This window comes from Syngnathus floridae, chromosome 15 (genome assembly GCF_059516105.1).
Source record: "Syngnathus floridae isolate MCC-2025c chromosome 15, RoL_Sflo_1.0, whole genome shotgun sequence".
NCBI lineage: Eukaryota > Metazoa > Chordata > Actinopteri > Syngnathiformes > Syngnathidae > Syngnathus > Syngnathus floridae.
The window spans coordinates 6,725,130-6,743,540 of NC_142427.1; the positions used below are offsets into that span (position 1 = coordinate 6,725,130).

The 18,411-nt window shown below is 43.5% G+C and overlaps 2 protein-coding genes across 7 annotated transcripts; one reads left to right on the forward strand and one right to left on the reverse strand.

Annotated features, from left to right (window-relative positions):
- Window positions 1–720: 720 nt before the first annotated feature.
- Window positions 721–5,722, reverse strand: cchcr1 (coiled-coil alpha-helical rod protein 1). Of its 2 annotated transcripts, none has more exons than XM_088397737.1 (19): window positions 5,402–5,722; window positions 4,844–5,105; window positions 4,583–4,750; window positions 4,384–4,501; window positions 4,060–4,236; window positions 3,825–3,988; window positions 3,623–3,737; window positions 3,408–3,518; window positions 3,218–3,330; window positions 3,001–3,109; window positions 2,813–2,919; window positions 2,268–2,380; window positions 2,120–2,192; window positions 1,929–2,047; window positions 1,672–1,860; window positions 1,513–1,614; window positions 1,343–1,437; window positions 1,132–1,252; window positions 721–1,052 (listed from the first exon to the last, which is right to left on the reverse strand). In XM_088397737.1, the coding sequence occupies exons 1-19, from the start codon at window positions 5,457–5,459 to the stop codon at window positions 937–939; spliced, it is 2,430 nt and encodes an 809-aa protein (XP_088253863.1). In that variant the 5' UTR covers window positions 5,460–5,722; the 3' UTR covers window positions 721–936. The 2 variants fall into 2 exon arrangements, with proteins under 2 accessions (XP_088253863.1, XP_088253862.1); XM_088397736.1 differs by having other exon boundaries at window positions 3,001–3,111; window positions 3,187–3,330.
- On the forward strand, window positions 2,760–18,330 carry nlgn3b (neuroligin 3b). Of its 5 annotated transcripts, none has more exons than XM_088397738.1 (9): window positions 2,760–3,352; window positions 4,645–7,075; window positions 8,081–8,201; window positions 10,347–10,994; window positions 12,759–12,818; window positions 13,198–13,347; window positions 13,776–13,961; window positions 15,031–15,820; window positions 16,439–18,330. In XM_088397738.1, the coding sequence occupies exons 4-9, from the start codon at window positions 10,514–10,516 to the stop codon at window positions 17,217–17,219; spliced, it is 2,448 nt and encodes an 815-aa protein (XP_088253864.1). In that variant the 5' UTR covers window positions 2,760–3,352; window positions 4,645–7,075; window positions 8,081–8,201; window positions 10,347–10,513; the 3' UTR covers window positions 17,220–18,330. The 5 variants fall into 5 exon arrangements, with proteins under 5 accessions (XP_088253864.1, XP_088253865.1, XP_088253866.1 ...); XM_088397739.1 differs by having other exon boundaries at window positions 4,645–4,808; XM_088397740.1 differs by lacking the exons at window positions 2,760–3,352; window positions 4,645–7,075 and having other exon boundaries at window positions 7,821–8,201.
- The last annotated feature ends 81 nt before the right edge of the window (window positions 18,331–18,411 follow it).

Genomic DNA, 18,411 nt, shown 5'->3' on the forward strand with positions numbered 1-18,411 from the left:
TCAATTACATGAATACGTTGAATATATTGTGGTTTGTGGAGATTGTGTCGGCTGTTGTATAAATTGCGTATACGTCTGAATGTTCTCTGCTTTGACAACAGCGCTCTCTAGTGGTTGGAAAGTGAATTTACATGTATTTGTTCTGTATTCCCTCCACGCGCTCCTACTAGTTATGCTGCAGCTGTCGTTTTTTTAATCGATCATTTGCTCTGATTCTGAGTTGATCAAATTAATAAGAATATGTCACAACTGCAGACGTGAGCTAAATATTTTTTTAAAACATTAATTACTTATCATAAAATTCTTCCAAAAGAAGCGTATCACTGAATTTTCCTGATGTAAAGATGGAGATTCTGCACTTTATTTTTACTCCATCAATAATTTCACCTCAGGTCGAGAAGTTGAAGCTACTGCAAAATTTATCAGCACCACAGACAAGAAAAATAGCTCAATTATCTGGTTCATCATGATGTTTCAAGCCTCTAACAATGGCAAAGTCATTTGAAACAAGCCTCCGTGATGGAAACAACAAATAGAAAATATAGATTTTTTTCCCCCTCTAGTTTTTATTATCAAATCATATCCACTAGGTCTTCCCCCATGTGTGATATTAGAAAACTGGAAAATCTATTTCAACCCCATGAAATCTCTGCAATGCCCTCGCTAAGCTAACTCGACAAGCCCTTGAAAACATGCCGGCAATAAACACAGTACAACTGATTGCATCATTTCCAAAAGCACTTTATTGGGTTAAGTCAAGGATGAACATTTTTCATCAGATCAAAAACGCCAAACATTTATTATTCTTTACATGATATAAAAAATATTCCTCACTATTTATTGGCTGTATTTTTATACAAATTAGGCACTGAGGTGGCATTGCAAATGTTCACTCAGAATTGTAAGTGCAATTTGCGAAGTGTTGGCTATATAAATTTAAAATGCGTTCACGGACACAGCCTCTTCCTCCTTCTCCTCGGCAGAGTCTTCAGAGCTGTTTACCACAGCAGCACTGAGCGCGTGGAGCTCCTCCATAACAGAAATGAGTCTCTCTGGCAGAAGAAAGACATTCGGGTAATCCGTCAAACGGTCCAATCTGGACTGAGCGGACAGCACGAGCACGTCACTCACTTTCTGCCGCTAGTTGTGCTCCCATGAAACATCTTCTTTCTGAAGATTTTTCGCCTGGCTCTCGAGGAGCAGATATGTTTTGTGGAAAGTCACTCCTCAGCTCTCTCTCAGCGATTGTCACCTGTGTAGGAAATAACAGTTGGTTCACCCAAAAAAGAAAACAGCTTCAAAATCAGCGTGTGTTTGTGTCAACCTCTTGTTTACATCAGACCTCTTTTTTGGAGCGTTGGATTTGCGGAGCTTCGGTTTCCCTCCAGAGATTCTGTTTGCGAGTTACGGCCTTTTCGAATTGCCGCAAAGTCATAACTATGCGACAGGAGATGATGAGTTAAGATCACTCTTGATAGACAGCGGCGTGTGTGTGTTGTTCCACCCCCCCACCTGCTTTGGTGTGTTCCCTCTTCGCCGTGCTGACTTGCACCTCCATCTCACTAAGCTTCTCGGCGCAGCGGCTCTCCATCTCAGACACTCGCTCCTGGAGGACTGTGTGGAACCCGCACATATGAATTCCATCTAGGTTGTTTTAGGTGCAAATCTCACCTTTCTCGCTGTTCTCCTTCAGGCTGAGCAGTTGACATTGGAGCCCCTCCTGAGCAACCTTGCTCACCTCCAGCTGGGCCAGAACCCCCTGTAGGTCCCTCTGGATCTCCTCTCTGCCTGCCACGGCTTTCTGCGTCTCATCTCGGCTCAGCTCCAGCTCCTCCTGAAGCTGCCTCAGCTTGTGCTCATCTAAAAGGAGACATGCGAAGTAAGATCAATCTTGATAACAAGCCTCTGCGCCCTGGAAAAGATCTTACGTTCTTCTTTCATATCAACCAAAGCTTTCTCAATCAGCTCCGGGGTTCTTTTGAGTTCCTGGGTGAGCTTGCTTCTCTCTTGACACACCAAATTGAGTTCTCTCTGTAAATTTGTGATGCTGCGCAAGAAGAGGTGAGCAACTCGGTGAAGGTTCTCCGAGACAATGAATTGAATTTACTGTGCGGGCTACCTTTCTGTTGTCTGCTCTGCTTGCTTACTGCTCTTCTGGACTTTGTGCAGGGCGGCCCTCCTCATAAACAAAGCTGTGAAGCAAAATCATTCGGATGTACAACACTGTAGGCCAGTAACAAATACAAAGTCAGTCTCAATAACAGCACCTTGGACTGTTTCGACTCGGCCTCTGGCGAAATTCAACCGTGGTCCAAAGCTATTGAGTTTAGCGTATGCTGCATCCACTTCTGTTATTTTACAATCAAATAACACACTAAATCTGAGGGGCACAGACAAAAACTAGATCATGAAACATCAACGATAAATACAGTGGTGCCTTAAAATATAAGTGTAATTCATTCCATGATCACACGTACATATATCAAATTATCCTTTCTCATTGAAATACATAGAAATGTCATGAATCCATTCCAGCCTTTTCCTAAAACACCCAAAATTTCCTAAATGAGAATATGGAGCAGCATAAATTAAATACAATGTAAAGAATCAAACAATTTGGCCACCATGCATTTAAAAATGCAATTCATTCCATGATTCCACTCCTTCTGGTGTACCTGCATCGGCCACCAGATAGCAGTATAACAGTTATTAGGATGCTCAGTGCAACGCTGTAATATTCATTTTTCATAAATGATAAAGAATATAAGCCTTTATGTATTTTTATATTTTCAATGTTTGCATCTCACTTTACCTGCGCAAGGCCTCGGTTGTACTTTTGAGCCCAACCTCTAAGCTGAGACTCTTTGCCTTCAGTTGTTGAGTCTCCTTGCAAGCCTGAGCCAAGTCCTGTTTCAAAGTCTAAGAAGAAAGATGCATTTTATTTATTGTGCATCCACAATACAAAAAATAAAAAATAACATGGCTTCATGAGATGCTCACCTCTTTTTCCACTTTCTCCTGGTCCAGCTCAGCTATCCTGCCGTCGAGACTCCGCTGGAGGACAGTTGCGCGATGCCGCTCATCCTGCAGCTGTTGCTCCACGAGTCCGAGCTGGAATATGAGCAGAACATTGCAGTTTCCCATCACGTTGAAACCCATGCTGTCAACAAGCTTCTCGTCAGACACCTCTGAAAGATGTTTTTCCCTCTCATCTCGCAGCTCAATGTCCTTCAAACGAAGCTGGACACAGAGTTTGAACACCTTTTCCCTCCAGAGGTGAAGGACAAGAAGACCATCAGCTTTTTTCGCCACAAGGGGGTCTGCCGAGGCCTATTTAAAGACACAACATTCAGTAAGTACATGTGACTCTGTGACCAATGTGCAGGGGACAAAAAAAAAATGCTCACCTTCCTCAGCATCTTCTCTTCTTGGAGGGAGACTATCTCACCCATGGAATTTAGTCTGACAGTCAATAATTCTGCCGTTTTCTGCAACGCCATTTTCTCTTTGTTGAGCTTCTACCAAAAAAATAAAAATAATGCATGGTTAAAACCTGAAATGTTAATTACAATAATTTGTTGTGGGCAATTTTTTTCTTTTGAATGCTGTGTATAGTTTTAACCTCAACTGCTTCATTTAATTGTTGCGTTTCTCCTTTGTCCGCAACAACCTGGCCAATGTAATTTCGGAGGCTGTGCAGAGTTGCTGATTGCGTCTCGTACGCTTGTTCCATTTGTCTGGAGAAGAAAAAAAAAAAGTGAGAAAATGTGTTCATTGGTCTTATCAAAGTCCATTTTACGCTCAGGTCGGATTAAATGCGGAACCTTAGATGTTCTTTAAGCTCGTCTCTCTCGGCGGACGCCTCCTTTAGATTGCTTTTCAGTTGCAGCACTTCCCGGGTCGCTGACTCAAGTTTATTCTGCAGTTCATGATTTGATTTTCTGGCCGAGCACAATTCCATACTGTGGTCTGCATTCAACTGTCCCAGCTGAACATGAAATAAGAAATTTGTGAACATATAGTTGCATATTTTAGGATTGAAAAACATTTGGCAAATACCTCCTCTTCATGCTTCTTCTGCATCTGCTGGATTTTTTCCACCATTTTTAACGTCTGCTCTTTGGCCTCCTCTGCTTGCTGCTCACTCATTTTGGCCTTGAGGGCGAGTTCCCGAGGGTCACCTTGACTCCTCATTTTAGCAATTTCCTCATCAGACTCTTTCTTAATTTGTTCAAGCTGTAAAACACAAGCATGGAATGTCTGCCGTCTTCAAATAAAGGCGAGAAGAAAAAACCTTCTCCGGTATGACACCGAGATTTGCAACGGCAGTTCATCCCAAGTGATCGCAGGAAACATTCCTGTCAAAATGAAATGTTTGCTTGCCTGTAAACTTATTTTCTCCTTTTGCGTATGGCAGCGAGTGAGCTCCTCTTTCAGCTGCCTCTGCTCAGTCCTCACGTTGCTCATTTCTTGAGTCATTGTCTTCAGGTCATGACATTGCCTGATGCACAACAATTACACTTGCCAAGTTAACGAACAGTATTCTTAATTAATCTCAAGACGACGTGACTCCATTTGCTACCTGTTTATGGTGTCGTTTTTGACTCTAATCTCTTCCCCGTGTCTCTGCACTGTGTCCTTCAGGGCCTCCATCTGCTCCTTCAACTGCTCAGCCTCCGCTTTGTGCTTTTCTGCCTCCAGACACCACTCTGCTTCCCATCTGGACCACTGGTCGCCTCTCTCTTTGGATCTGTGTTTGAGCAAATGGAGCCATTTGTGTACCTACCGAGCCCGCCCTCCAGCAGATGGTATTTTCTACCCTATAAATAATACGGTGGAATACCTTGTCCTCAAGTCTGACACGTGTTCCTCAGGAGTCCTTCCTGTTGTGTTTTCTCGCAGCATCATGCTGTATTGATCATCCTTTCTCTGCGTTAATATTTCTCGATGGGTTTTAGTTAACCCAAGCCAGAGATCTGTCGATGGAGCTGCGGGGACACTCGAGTTCATCCAGGAAATGCTCGGCTGTGTGGCTATGGTCTGTTTGGTACCCTGGACACTTGATGCAAAATGAGAGGGAGGCACAAGGTCATCCTGGGGTTTCCCTGGATAACGACATGAAATGTGAATTATGCATATGAATGCTTAAGGAACAAGTATAAATATGGTGAGACAAGCATCAGGCAGTTCCAAATCTACCTCGAATCACTAGAGGGCATATTTATAAATATTGTAATGTCACACCAAAAAGTATTTGTATTATTTATTTAGTTCACTTTAATCAGGGCTTATCACAAAGTTTATTATTAATTCCAGTATCGACTTCGTTGTCGCTACTTTACGTACGACGCCACACGCAGTGCATCATCTGATGGACTAAATACTGAGTCCAATAACTTACTGGAAGTGAAATCGGTTGGTATGTTGAGCTTTTCTTTCCCACTATTATATCGGTCCATTTTCACTGCAGTCAAGCTTGCAGGAAGCAACCCGATTCTTTGTTGTTTTTAAGCAGTATTTGTCGCTGTTTGCGACACCGCGTCGACTGTCCCACCACTCCTGTAATTTCTTTTTTATTGCTAGCAAGCTAACCATATAATATCTAGTTTTTCTATTGAATGTGCACTAAAATAGTAGAACACGCGCTTCTAAATATGTACAAATCTGGGGAACTTAGACGGATAAGTTGAATTATAACGCCACTTTGCGCAATGCATTGTGGGGCTTGTAATTTTTGTGACACCCCGAGTTTAGTCTTGCAGGTAAACCCTTTTTTTAGGCTGCCGCGGTTTCCGTTGTCTTTCACTCCATAACGTCTAACTTTTAATACTGTCTACACTGTAGACAGTAACCCTATTTTACCAACAAAAGTCTAATACATCACGTGGACAGGAGGCCGTGCCAACTGTTTGATTGACACACTATTCGAATGTTTCGACTATTGTTTTGACTATTTAAATGTTTCAATGTCAGAGGTCACTGCAGTGCAGCGGATCCTATCGAACAGGCAGAGGGAAATGACAATAAATGTAATGGAGTAAATGTCGCTTGTTACCAGCCACCTCTGCTGATGTAGCTCGACTTTGCTGCGATCCGGTGCATTCATAATTATGTCACAGTAGCCCCAACAGCAAAATGCTAATCCTATTAATAATTAACATCTCACATTTTCATACTTTGACATCTCAGTGTACATGTGCAATGGCAATGGCATCATTATGCCTCTCCTGGAAATCGAATGGAAAAAGTAGATGGCAGCATATGCTCAGCACCACCTTTTGCTCTTTAGCGTTGACCTATTTTCCACAGGGGCTCACTGAAATTTCAAATCAACCAATCACCTTTTGATGTCACTGAGATAATACAACCACAGTGGAACATCCCTTGATCTAGCATAGCCTTTGTTTAGATTTGGCAGATGGAAAATTAATTCACGATGTTTAATTTTAACGTTATTTTATTTTTAACAACCGTCACTCCAATGCTACTCAGTTGAGCGCAGACCACCAAGAACCACTCTGTTAACATCACTTTGCCCATCTGTTTGGAAGTCAGCAGGCAGCTATCGAGTTGAGGGAGAATGATGAAGAGATGCCAATTCTGCATTCCGGTCAGTGGATGGCTCAATTGATTGTTGACTCAACTAGTGAAAATGATTCCCTTTACTTGTCCTTGGCCTGCAAAACACTTCTACAAAGTTTCATGAAGATTTTAGTATTTTCCCTGTTAACTGCATCTACCCTATTACTTTTTAATCAAAACATTCCATTTGGTTTAATTAGAAATATTCTGAATAGTAAACTGGCTTGCTATGTGTGATTGCATTGTCAGGAAATGCGGTGCAGTAATCCTCCTTCAAGTCCTCCACTCTATCCTGGGGGAGCCAGAGAAGCTCCTTCTCTGATCCTTTTATTATATTCCAGGACTGCCCCTGGGTCTTTTCCCAGCTGAATGTGCAACTCAGCAAAGTGCTGCATTTATTTTCCCACAGTGGAAAACAATTTGAGCTTTTTTGTTGCATTTTACCATCTTGCTTCCCGGAGTCTGCCTCAGTGAAGCGCCTCCCTCGAGCCAGGTACGTGCGATGGACATTCCCGAGAGAAAACATTGTCTTTAATTTATATTTCTTCATTGAAAAATAATGGACTTCACATTCCACGAGGGTACTGGCCAAATTAAGAAACTAGCGGCAATACCTAGTGGGTTCCTATCTCCTGCAATTTCTAATATGTCCAGTATATGACTCATATATATTGTCCAGAGGCGCTTGATATGTAAGGAACAACAACAAAAAATAGATTCCAGTGATGAGTCACCTCTCCACGACGAGACTCATCCGTAAACTTGACAAATCTCAAACCCTTAATCCAATTAAGCAACTATGGTAGCTTCTGTTATCCCAAAAGCCTCCCATCTTAAAAACTTTAAAAGAACTTACAGTTTTTTGGTCTTCAATTATATCCCCTCAGCCTCTCTCCCCATCTGCTTATTAAACTGGAGTGCAGCCCAGTGGCTGGTGCCTATCATTAATTTGCAAGGCTCTTCAATTCCGCAAAGGCTTTTGTTTACTCTCTTAATACATAAATGCATATTTAGCTTATACGCCTATGTCCATTTTGACATACAGCAGATTAGATGTGGATTTGAATTTAATATAACAGAGCTTGTTTACAAGACTTGTCAAACCCACACACATTTGTTCCATATAGCTAAAAGCAAAAAAAAAAAAAGGGGGGGGGGGGGGGGGTCTTCCAAATATAGACTCATTAGTGACCAAAAAGAAAATGGAACATAATGTGAGTGTGCTTGTGTGTCCGACTGCTCGGTGTTTAGTTAATGGTTGCTAAATCAGGATTTTCTCGCCTGTTTTGAGGATCAATCTAATGCACTGGCGTATCCCGGCGGTCGCTTAGCAACGCGCGGCCAGTGGGCGCCGTGGAGAGAGATCTCTATAGTGGGCGCTCCATTAAAACCGTTGGCGCTCCTGACCTTGGCGTCGTGAATGCGCAAAGCCAGCAGCGCAGACTGTGCAAAGCAGGAGATGTCTGATGTGAGGAAAGATCTGATGTGTCTTCGATAGGGAAGCGCGGGCGGGCGGACACGCGTACATTCCAGCCCATTGTCTTATCGCCGAACCGAGAAGGGGGAATGCAATGGAGGACGTCCACAGATGGAGCGCGTAACGGCGTCTGTTAAAGCAGGTGAGTTAACCTAATGATGCTGCCCCCTCCTAATTATCACATGCAGATATGTCACGGTTGTTTTTTTTCATTTACTGATGTTTTAAAGCGATAAACATTGATAAGGCATTAGTTGACTTGTCATCCTGCATTTATTAATACACCGTTTGAGACGTGGATTTTAACAAGCTTGCCATAATGTGTTCTCATCATATCTGGGCTGTGGCTTGTTTTCCCTCTATGGATCCCGATCATTGCATTAATTAAAAACACACCGACGATCACACGAAAGCTACATTTTGCTCCCCCAGGTATCTCCCTCTGCATCAATTCTCCATTCTTATCTCGCACTGCTAATTCGGGGGGAATTTGAGGAATCCACTAAATCGGTTTGGACGCGCACATGTCAAATTACAAGGGCATTGGGAGTCCTGTGCTGTTGTTTGACATTATAGTGCTTCCTAAAAAGCTTTTATTTCCACAGCAACCTCAGGCTATACCTGATTCCAATCAATAAGATGTCCTCAAAGAATTTCTTTTATTGGTGTCAAATATAGGTGTTGATTTGTGTGCCTGTGAAGATTGTAATGGTGAGACATGATGATAACAATTATTGTAAAATCTCCCTACTCTGATTTATACTGGTATGGTCCCAGTAAACCTAAAGATGCTCTCTGTCATGCATAACCATCTGCAATAAATTCTTACAGCTCTGAAAGGTTTACATTTTTGAACCTAGTTATTTAGTCTATACCCATTTGCGGAGTTATAGGCAAATAAATCGTTTTAAATTGAAATCTCTTCAAAAAGTCTGGACGTTTATGGTGCAGCTTGTTTGCTATGGGCCATAAAGCCGCTCTCAACATCTGCCGATATTCCAAAAGCTATACAATGCATCAGGTGGAAAGCTAACTTCACATTGCGGCAATACGTCAAATAGAGAAATCTTTTGAAGCAGGCATGTATAATGAATTAAAAAAAAAACGCTGCTCATTTTAAGAATTCATATTATCCCTTTTGATCGAGCTGAAAACAACGAACCAAGTCTGATGGTGGTGCGGATTCTGCTGCTGGATTCTGCTCCATTAATGATATCATATTGTTTAAGGAGGGAAATTTCCCTGATCTGTTGTTTAAAATATTATTACAATTTCTTTTTTTCTTGCCATAGACGACGATCTTAATTAATGCAGACAAAGTCCCCCACCTCATTCGTGTCGCCATTGAACCTCACTCACATGTGTCGTTCTCTGCAACCAGCAGTGACGAGCATTAGAAAAAGTTATGTGCTGCATCGCATCATTTGTAAACAGCAGGAGGAAGTAGCACGCTTGTCTTGGGCTAATTAGTTCCTCCTTTTGGGAGGCACAAATTGTCTCTCGTTTTAATCTTGAATAGCTTTAGCGCTTGGAAAATGAGCTGCTTCTCAGCAGCAGCCTTTCACAACGCCGGAGGCAGAACTCGTCGATAAATTTGATTAGGTTAACAAGCTTGTTGTGTTTTTTGTTTTTTTCCACGTTCATCGACAAGCCTGTGAGAACATAATGATGAGCAATATAGCCTGACTGCAATCACAGATTTTAAAATGGGGGGGACATAATCTTGCTTGTTGACATCTGTTAATTTATGTTTTGTTTATTGAAGTAATTCTGTCATTGTTAAGCCTTTTCATTAAGCTAATATTATTTGGCTTGAGGAAGCAAAGTTGGTTAGATCATCACTCTTGTTTGTTCGGGGATCGCTCGACACTTGCCATCATGCTTTTTATTCATGCTAGCTTCTATCAGGGTGCCTTGGGTGTGAAGCGCAAACACTTGATTTGAGAGATGAGCTGTCTGTGAAATGTTTCAACATAAAGAAGAGCGCTCCTCTCAAAGCGAAGCCGTTTTAATCTTCCTTAACTTGAAATGTTCTTTTAAGTGTCGCTTCGCACCTTTTTTTTTTTTTTTTTTTTTTATCGATATGCTTTAACAGCATCATTCCAGTATGAAGCAGATGGCCTCCTCCACTAAAGAAAATAGACATCAGTATTCAGCGTTATAGGCATTTTATTCCTAACAGAATATTTATCCTAGTGGATGATTTTCATTAGCATGCATTGATTGTCTAGATTGCAAAATTTTACGCCACTGCATTCCATCTACAGTCTAATTATTGTCTTTTCAGATCGGTGTTCTCTGCAACAAAAATGAGAAGAGGCGATGGCTCATACCTGCCTGAGGTGTATTTGGATTTGTTAAGCATCGGATCCGAAAGCAGTCTGCGTGACGAGTTCAGCACGAAGGACCTGAGCCGACACTCGTCTGCGTTGGTGTTGCGCAAGGATACAAACCATGTGGCCGGCTACATTTAAAGACCATCTGCTGCCCGCGCACCTGCTCCACCAGCAAGGGAGCGTTACCATCACTCACTGCGCTCTGCTCTGGTGGATATTATGCTCCTGCTGGTCATTTACCAAGGCCACGAGCCAAAAGTTCTACCCCACGGTGACCACCCAATTCGGGAAACTGCGAGGCCTCAGGGTGCCCGTGCCCAGCGAGGTGCTCAGGCCCGTTGACCAGTATCTGGGGGTCCCCTACGCCGCCCCGCCGGTGGGGGACAAGCGCTTCATGCCCCCGGATCAGCCATCTGCTTGGTCGGGCATAAAGAACGCCACCCACTTCATGCCCGTGTGCCCTCAGAACATCCACAGCACCGTGCCAGAGATAATGATGCCCATTTGGTTCACCTACAACCTGGACACGGTCGCCTCGTACATCCAAGATCAGAGCGAGGACTGTTTGTATCTCAACATCTACGCTCCGACGGAGGAAGGTGAGTGGGTGGACGTGCTGAATGAATGATGTCCATTGATCACGGCTTGCGCAGCCTTGATGTCATGGCGTGTTCTTGGCATGTACATCGCTGTCCTACCCGGGTCATGCTACATTTAGATTGATTGAAGCCTTAGCAAGAAGAAAGATAAATATACTGCAGTTTAGCATTACCCTTCCCTCTAGGAAACATTGAATGAAATATTGCTGAGGTGAGGTAAGGTTCCTAGATTAAGTCTGTTTAAACCAGGCAGAATTTTAAATGAGTCTTGCGTATACTCACCGGCCACAATATTATGACCCCGTTGTACAGTCCAGTGAAATGCAATCCAAGAGTTCACAATGTCTGCCTTTACAAAGATGGATGAGCAAAATAAAGCCTACAGGGCTTTCTCCAACAGTATTTGTAGTTTGCACAGTCTCCTAAAACCTGATGCAAGAGCCCTATCATAAAATCAGCATTTACAAAGATAATAGAGGCAATAGCATCATAAGGTGCCTTTGAGAAAAAAGGAGCTCCCACGCTTTAATTTCTGAATTAACTGCATGCAAATAATGTACAGTATGTGCAAGACTATAAACATGAGCGTGTTAACAGGATGGACATTTTTGGCTATTGTTATGGGCAAATAGTGGATCTTGACTTAATGTCGTTTTTCCCTTAGCGACGTTTTTCCCCATGATGAAAGAATTTCAACATAGCTTTTTTACTGAATCAAATTAAATGGTGCAAGTATGCTCGCAAAAAACTTTACTCAGGGTTATTCCTCTATTTACCTTCCATTCTTTTTTTGTTTTATATGAAACAGCATCTTTGTTCAGACAGGTAGGGTGTCTTTTGGGGGCCAATTAGTGAGGTACAAAAATTCAACTTTTCTCTGTTGTCGAGTCTGTCCTGGTTTAACATCGACTCTTGTGACATAAGCCATTGAGAACATTTTGTACACCTACTGTGAAGCTTTATATTAGTTGAGCAACCTTATTGAGGATAAAAGGACAGGGATATAGCGCTTACAAACTGGTGAAGCTAATTCCTGTTGCTTCAATTTGTGTCCAACAATAGACCTAAAAAAAAAAAACAGCGTTCCTTCCATTTGGCTTATGGAACATGGCTCTCTTCAAGCGCCTGAGCTACAGTATCCTAGCAACAGCACACAAACAGCCTTCTTGACAGGTAGCCGTCCAAAATGGTGCATTTAATGAGCGCCCCCCGCCCCCCAGTTTGAGTGCAGACTAAAGGTCTCCTCACCTATAACACTGCTTAATTAAACACTTCAAGGCATATATTTGCGTAATGCAGAGTTTTAACGAAGCGCACGACACACTCCCACCTCATTTGTATTCATGGTATGCTTCAAATGCCCTCAGGTGTGACAAGATTATTTGCCGTTTTTTTTCCTCGCTCCGCTCGAAAGTATCAAATAGATTGTCTGATGTAAATGTCTTTGTAAATGCAGATTTTTTTTTTTTTTGATGCATCTCGTATTGTGGATAGGAACCATGTAAGGACCATAGAAGCATGTGTCTTGCAAATTCTCAAACACACACACACACACGCACACACACACTAACCCGCATTGTCGGCTCTTTCCCAAGAAACCGGAATTAACGCGTATACGTCACCGCAGTTCACATAATTACAGCGTCTCAAAAATACGGGGAAAAGGATGGGTGGCCTTGTCTGCCGATAAAGATTTTTTTGTCTCCGTTCTGTTTGCTTGACTGAAAATATCGAATCATTTTTTTGGTCTTGTATGAATTGCAGGGAGCCAACACAAGAAAAAGGGCTCATCTTTTTCTCATGCTGAGACACATATATCAGAAGGTATTTTTTCTTTCTCTTCCTTCTTGACTTGAAATAATATTTTATTTACGTGCTCTTATATATGATGTGGCAATACTCGAATCTATAATTTTCCAACAGTGACCTAGACTAAAGTGGGGGTAGACACGGTGATACAATGACCGGCCAATCAGAGTGCTCAATTGTCACAGATGGCCGACGCCATTTACTGGAGATCAACATTAGATCAGCAAGTGTAATGTTGTTATTTGGAAACACTAGAAAGGCAGAACTAATTATCTGCACCACAGAATTACATTTATCAAAATCTTCCTGGGGGGTGGTCAGGAAGGGGCTGCCATTGGCTACGATGTAGCTCCGCCCCTGCTTTTAATGTGTCTCTGTTAATCTTCCGTTGCAGATATAAGGGACTCGGAAGCTCGACCCGTGATGGTATACATCCACGGAGGCTCCTATATGGAAGGCACCGGGAACATGATGGATGGCAGCGTGCTGGCCAGCTACGGCAATGTTGTTGTGGTCACGCTCAACTACAGAATTGGGATATTAGGTGATGAAAACATCTCAGTACATAGATATGTCTAATTTGTGCATGTTTATCAGACTGGCCATTGACGTATTCCCAAGAACTCACAAAGTCGAGAAAATTCTGTGTCCTCCTATTTAGCATTCAGAAGTAGTGAGTTGTTCCACGACCGGACTGGGGAATAAGTAACTGGATCAATTCTCAGCACAAGCGACCTCCGTGCGGTTTTGTGAATTCAAAGTAACAAGGATTTATATATTCATGCATGTTGAAATTTATCAAATCACTCTTGCAAAGAAAGCGTTCAGGTTTGATAGGCACAACGTCATGATAGCAACCAAGACACTGCAGGAGACCACAGAAAGCTTCTCAGATTTGGATGGGAGGAAAAGCCATATGGGTTCTTTTTGCACAGCCGCTACCATTTGTGTTCTGTGTCCGACATATCCCAGGGTTCCTCAGTACTGGAGACCAAGCTGCAAAAGGAAATTATGGACTCCTGGATCAAATTCAAGCTCTCCGTTGGATCAGTAAGAACATTGGCTACTTTGGAGGGGACCCGGGTCGTATCACGGTTTTCGGATCTGGAATCGGAGCGTCCTGCGTCAGCCTGCTGACACTGTCCCACCACTCGGAAGGTAAGTAAGGTTTAAATATTTGGAGTGGCTGAATGTTTATACTGATTATAACCTCAAAGCGTTTAGAAATTGCAAAGCCTCTATTATGCAGTACAAGTGCTGCTGTAATCATAGAGGGCTAATTTTAGAAGCCCATAATCGTCATAATCGTTCTAGCTTTATTGTTGTTTTCCGGCCGTAGAAAAGGGCACCGGCAGGAAAATGATGTGATCTCAGATTAGGATAATAAATACCTTCAAAACATTCGCTTATTCAAATCAAAGTATTTCAATACTCGCCTACCGGGAGCTGCCGTCCTCTCATGGAAGCCGAGCGGAATCACAAGAGGAGCCGAAATGGCGTTTCCATCAATGCGAGTGTGCTTTGCAGTAGACGCACAAAGGCCTCGAGGAGCTCTTTGAAGCAGACACGATCGCCGGTGGCCCCCCCAAAAAATGCAAATAAATAACGGCAGCGGAGGAGGAAAGTCACATTGTTGCCGCAGTCTAACAAATCATGTGACTATCACTTGTCATATTTAGACGGACCTTCCTAAGATGGAGGCATCGCTCTACATATAAAGCGGCAACAAAGTAGCCTGTGTATGAATCAATATATATATTTTTTTTTTGCTGTCGCTCGGTGGGCAGCTGCGTGCGTGGTATGTAGCTTGTTAGAGGCTCACAGTCAAAGATTTTGAACATCTGTGAATAACTGACAAAAGGGAAAGTATGAAACAATATTGCAAACTGATCATTAGCGCACACGCCAGCGACAGCGCATAAATCAAACGCGGGGATCGACAGTGATGTATGATTATTTACATCGTTAAAACCAACGGCGACGGGGTAATCATTCTTCTTTATCAATTCATTTCTGCTTGCAGTTTCCAGTGGCCCAGGACTTGTTGTCAATATTTTGCCCCAACTATATTTTCTTCATTTACAAGCCCAAACCATGAATAGCAATTATTTGAAATCAGTAAGGACACGGTGTCCTTCAGGTTTGTGCCAAATGATGATGCAAGTCATGCAGATTAGATAAAAGCACTAAGCGCACTTCTTTTTTTATTTTCGGAATCATGCTCTAGGGTTGTTCCATCGAGCCATCATTCAAAGCGGTTCTGCGCTCTCCAGCTGGGCTGTCAACTATCAACCGGTCAAGTACACTCGCATGCTAGCCGAGAGGGTGGGCTGCAACGTGTTGGACACGGTGGACATGGTCACCTGCCTACAGAAGAAGACGGCAAAGGAGCTGGTGGAGCAAGACATCCAGCCCGCCCAGTACCGCGTGGCATTCGGGCCGGTGATCGACGGCGACGTCATCCCCGACGACCCCGAGATTTTGATGGAGCAGGGCGAGTTCCTCAACTATGACATCATGCTAGGTGTCAATCAAGGGGAGGGGCTGCGCTTTGTGGAGAACGTCATGGACCTGGAAGACGGCGTGTCGGGAAGTGACTTTGACTTTGTCGTCTCCGACTTTGTGGACAGTTTGTACGGCTACCCCGAGGGGAAGGACACCCTGAGGGAGACCATTAAGTTCATGTACACGGACTGGGCCGATAAGGACAATCCGGAAACCAGGCGGAAGACTCTGGTGGCTCTGTTCACAGATCACCAATGGGTGGAACCCTCGGTGGTGACGGCCGACCTCCACGCCCGCTACGGCTCCCCGACCTACTTCTACGCCTTCTACCACCACTGCCAGAGCCTAATGAAGCCCGTGTGGTCCGACTCGGCCCACGGAGACGAGGTGCCCTACGTCTTCGGCATCCCCATGATCGGCCCAACCGACCTGTTTCCCTGCAACTTCTCCAGGAATGACATCATGCTCAGCGCTGTGGTTATGACATATTGGACCAACTTTGCCAAAAGCGGGTGAGTTCTAAACGTGTCTCAGCTGCAAAAGTTTCACACCCCCAAGACTCTTAAATCGTCTGATTTCGACTGCGCGGCTCTTATTTAAGACGTTCGACCTTTTAACTCGCGCTACTTCATCACCTTGATTAAAAGACTGTAGCATCGGCTAGAAAATGGTGTGCCTAATTAAGACCAGTCTTAACTCTCGCTGTCATTTCTTGCAAGCTTATCTCCCTTTGTTCCTTTGTTAGTTAACTGTGGCTGAGTAGTGAGGTGTCAATTTTTAATATTAATTTTAAATAGAAATTAATTATTAAATAATCGTCAAGCCATACAAATTCTATCTTAACCAAATAGAGAAGGTGCTCATGTGTAGGCACGGAGCATCGAGGGAATGCCGAGCCCTTGAGTAGAGGCGGTGATGTTACGCAATCCCCATCCTACATTCTCACGTTACTGCTCGTTTTGATTACGCCAACACTGAGTTCCAAATGAAGATGCAAAATCGGTTTTGCACGCATACCAGAACGCTACAGTTCTGGACGTCAGAGGAAAAAACTGTTAACTGTTTAGTAGAAAGCCTTCTTTTTTTTTTTTTCATGTAGCATTTGTTCACCTTTTGTTTGACTTTGTCAGGGATCCCAACAAACCGGTTCCGCAGGACACCAAGTTCATCCACACCAAGGCCAACCGCTTCGAGGAGGTGGCCTGGTCCAAATACGACCCGTACGACCAGCTCTACCTGCACATCGGCCTCAAGCCTCGCATCCGTGATCACTACCGTGCCACCAAGGTGGCCTTTTGGAAGCACCTGGTTCCGCATCTCTACAACCTCCACGACATGTTCCACTACTCTTCCACCACCACCAAGGTCACCCCGCTGGATCCCACCCAATCCGGCGGCAAGCGATCAGGCGGCACCGGCCGGCCGCCGATGTCCACGGGCCTGAACGGTGATGAAGGCGGGAGAGAGATGGGCCCCCTGATCATGCCCAACCCTCGAGATTACTCCACGGAGCTCAGCGTCACCATCGCCGTGGGGGCTTCTCTACTCTTCCTCAACGTCCTGGCCTTCGCCGCGCTCTACTACCGCAAAGACAAACGCAGCCGGCAGGAAACGTCGCAGCAGCCCAGCCCTCAACGCGACAGCAAAGGCAACAACGCCGCCAGCGTGGACGAGACCCTGTCCCGGAACCAGTGCGAGGCCCTCCGCAACCCCATCCACGTGTCCCCCACTATGGACTACGCTCTCAGCCAGCGCCGCTCTCCCGACGACATCCCGCTGATGACGCCAAACAACATCACCATGATCCCCAACTCACTGATGGGTCTGTCCAACATGAGTCCGTACAGCACCTTCCCTGCTGGCTACAGCTCTGCAGGTCTGCCCAGCACTCACTCCACCACACGGGTATAACTCGGCCGCTGAGCAGACTCGCCGTAAAGACGCAAACATGTAAAGTTGTATTTAGGATGTTTAGATGAAATAGGATGGAATGTTTTTTTTTTTTTCCAAGCAAGCTCCAGCATCTTGCTTGCTCTCTCATAACAGGAAGTGTCATTGTCACACTCATGTTGCGCAATGGCCGGCAGGCAAAAAAAACAACCACACATATTTGACATCATGGCTTTTTGGGATTTTTCCTGGAAGGAACTAATAATCACATTTTTACAGTTGGATTTGTACGGGAAGCTCTTTCTTATTATCTATTTTGATCTGGTGGAGCTATGGGACGTCACGACTCATCGCAAGTCGGGAATGAGATGTTGAAGAAGTGGAAAACAGCAGTCTTGCTATTATTGATATTTTCTACATATTTCTCATTGCTTCTTACGACGACGTATTTTTAGCGCAGTTCTTTTCAAACCGCTTTGCGTAATTTCGTCGAAAGTGTACTCCAATGCCAGATCCTCGAGTATCTCCAAAATATTTGACAATTTACACAAACATGCCTTCCTACGCTAGTTAGGCTGGTGAGTAGGTGTTTCCGCTACAAAAAAAATGTAAATTAGGCATTCTTGACAAAAGAAATGTTTTGCATATGTAGTGTTGTGTAATTTATTGTACAATATTTGAGTATCCTTGCTCTTTTTTTTTCCCCTTTCAAGTTTTCAAGTATGAGTTATTTTCCGCTTAATACATTGTACGACTATAACCTCTGCTTCACTAGAGAAAACTTTAGGCTCAAAATGTGTTTTCCTACTCTAACATACTCTTAATTCTTTGGGCTTTGCTTGTTTGTATAGAATAACATTTGATTGCTATTTCTTTATTAATATTCTAAACTCTTCAAAAAAAAAAAAGATATCTGTAATTACGTTGTGGGTGTAGTATGTATAACAAAGCCATTATTGGCAGTTAAAATGTAGTCACATCAAAACTACATTACAAGTCGCCGATAGTTTTCAGAGTGGTTCGGACAACGCTTGGTTGTCTGTTTTCGGAAGGAGATGATGGACTTTACGATTTTAGTTCTTTCAACCAGTCATAATGTGGTTTAACCTATTAAAGAATTTTTCCAACTAAAGATGAGTTTTGTTGCGTTCAGAAGGGTTACTTGGTGCAATGGTGATCCGTATACTTTTCACTTTTAGCTAACATGGTCATC

Excerpts from the sequence above, each read along its gene's own strand:
- cchcr1 (XM_088397736.1), bottom strand. The coding sequence starts at position 5,459 with ATGGACCGATATAATAGTGGGAAAGAAAAGCTCAACATACCAACCGAT. Across the intron at positions 3,331-3,407 it reads AAGAGAAGATGCTGAGGAAG|GCCTCGGCAGACCCCCTTGT; the intron begins GTGAGCATTTTT and ends GTCTTTAAATAG. Across the intron at positions 1,253-1,342 it reads TCCAACGCTCCAAAAAAGAG|GTGACAATCGCTGAGAGAGA; the intron begins GTCTGATGTAAA and ends TTTCCTACACAG.
- nlgn3b (XM_088397738.1), top strand. The coding sequence starts at position 10,514 with ATGTGGCCGGCTACATTTAAAGACCATCTGCTGCCCGCGCACCTGCTC. Across the intron at positions 13,962-15,030 it reads ACTGTCCCACCACTCGGAAG|GGTTGTTCCATCGAGCCATC; the intron begins GTAAGTAAGGTT and ends ATCATGCTCTAG. Across the intron at positions 15,821-16,438 it reads ACCAACTTTGCCAAAAGCGG|GGATCCCAACAAACCGGTTC; the intron begins GTGAGTTCTAAA and ends TGACTTTGTCAG.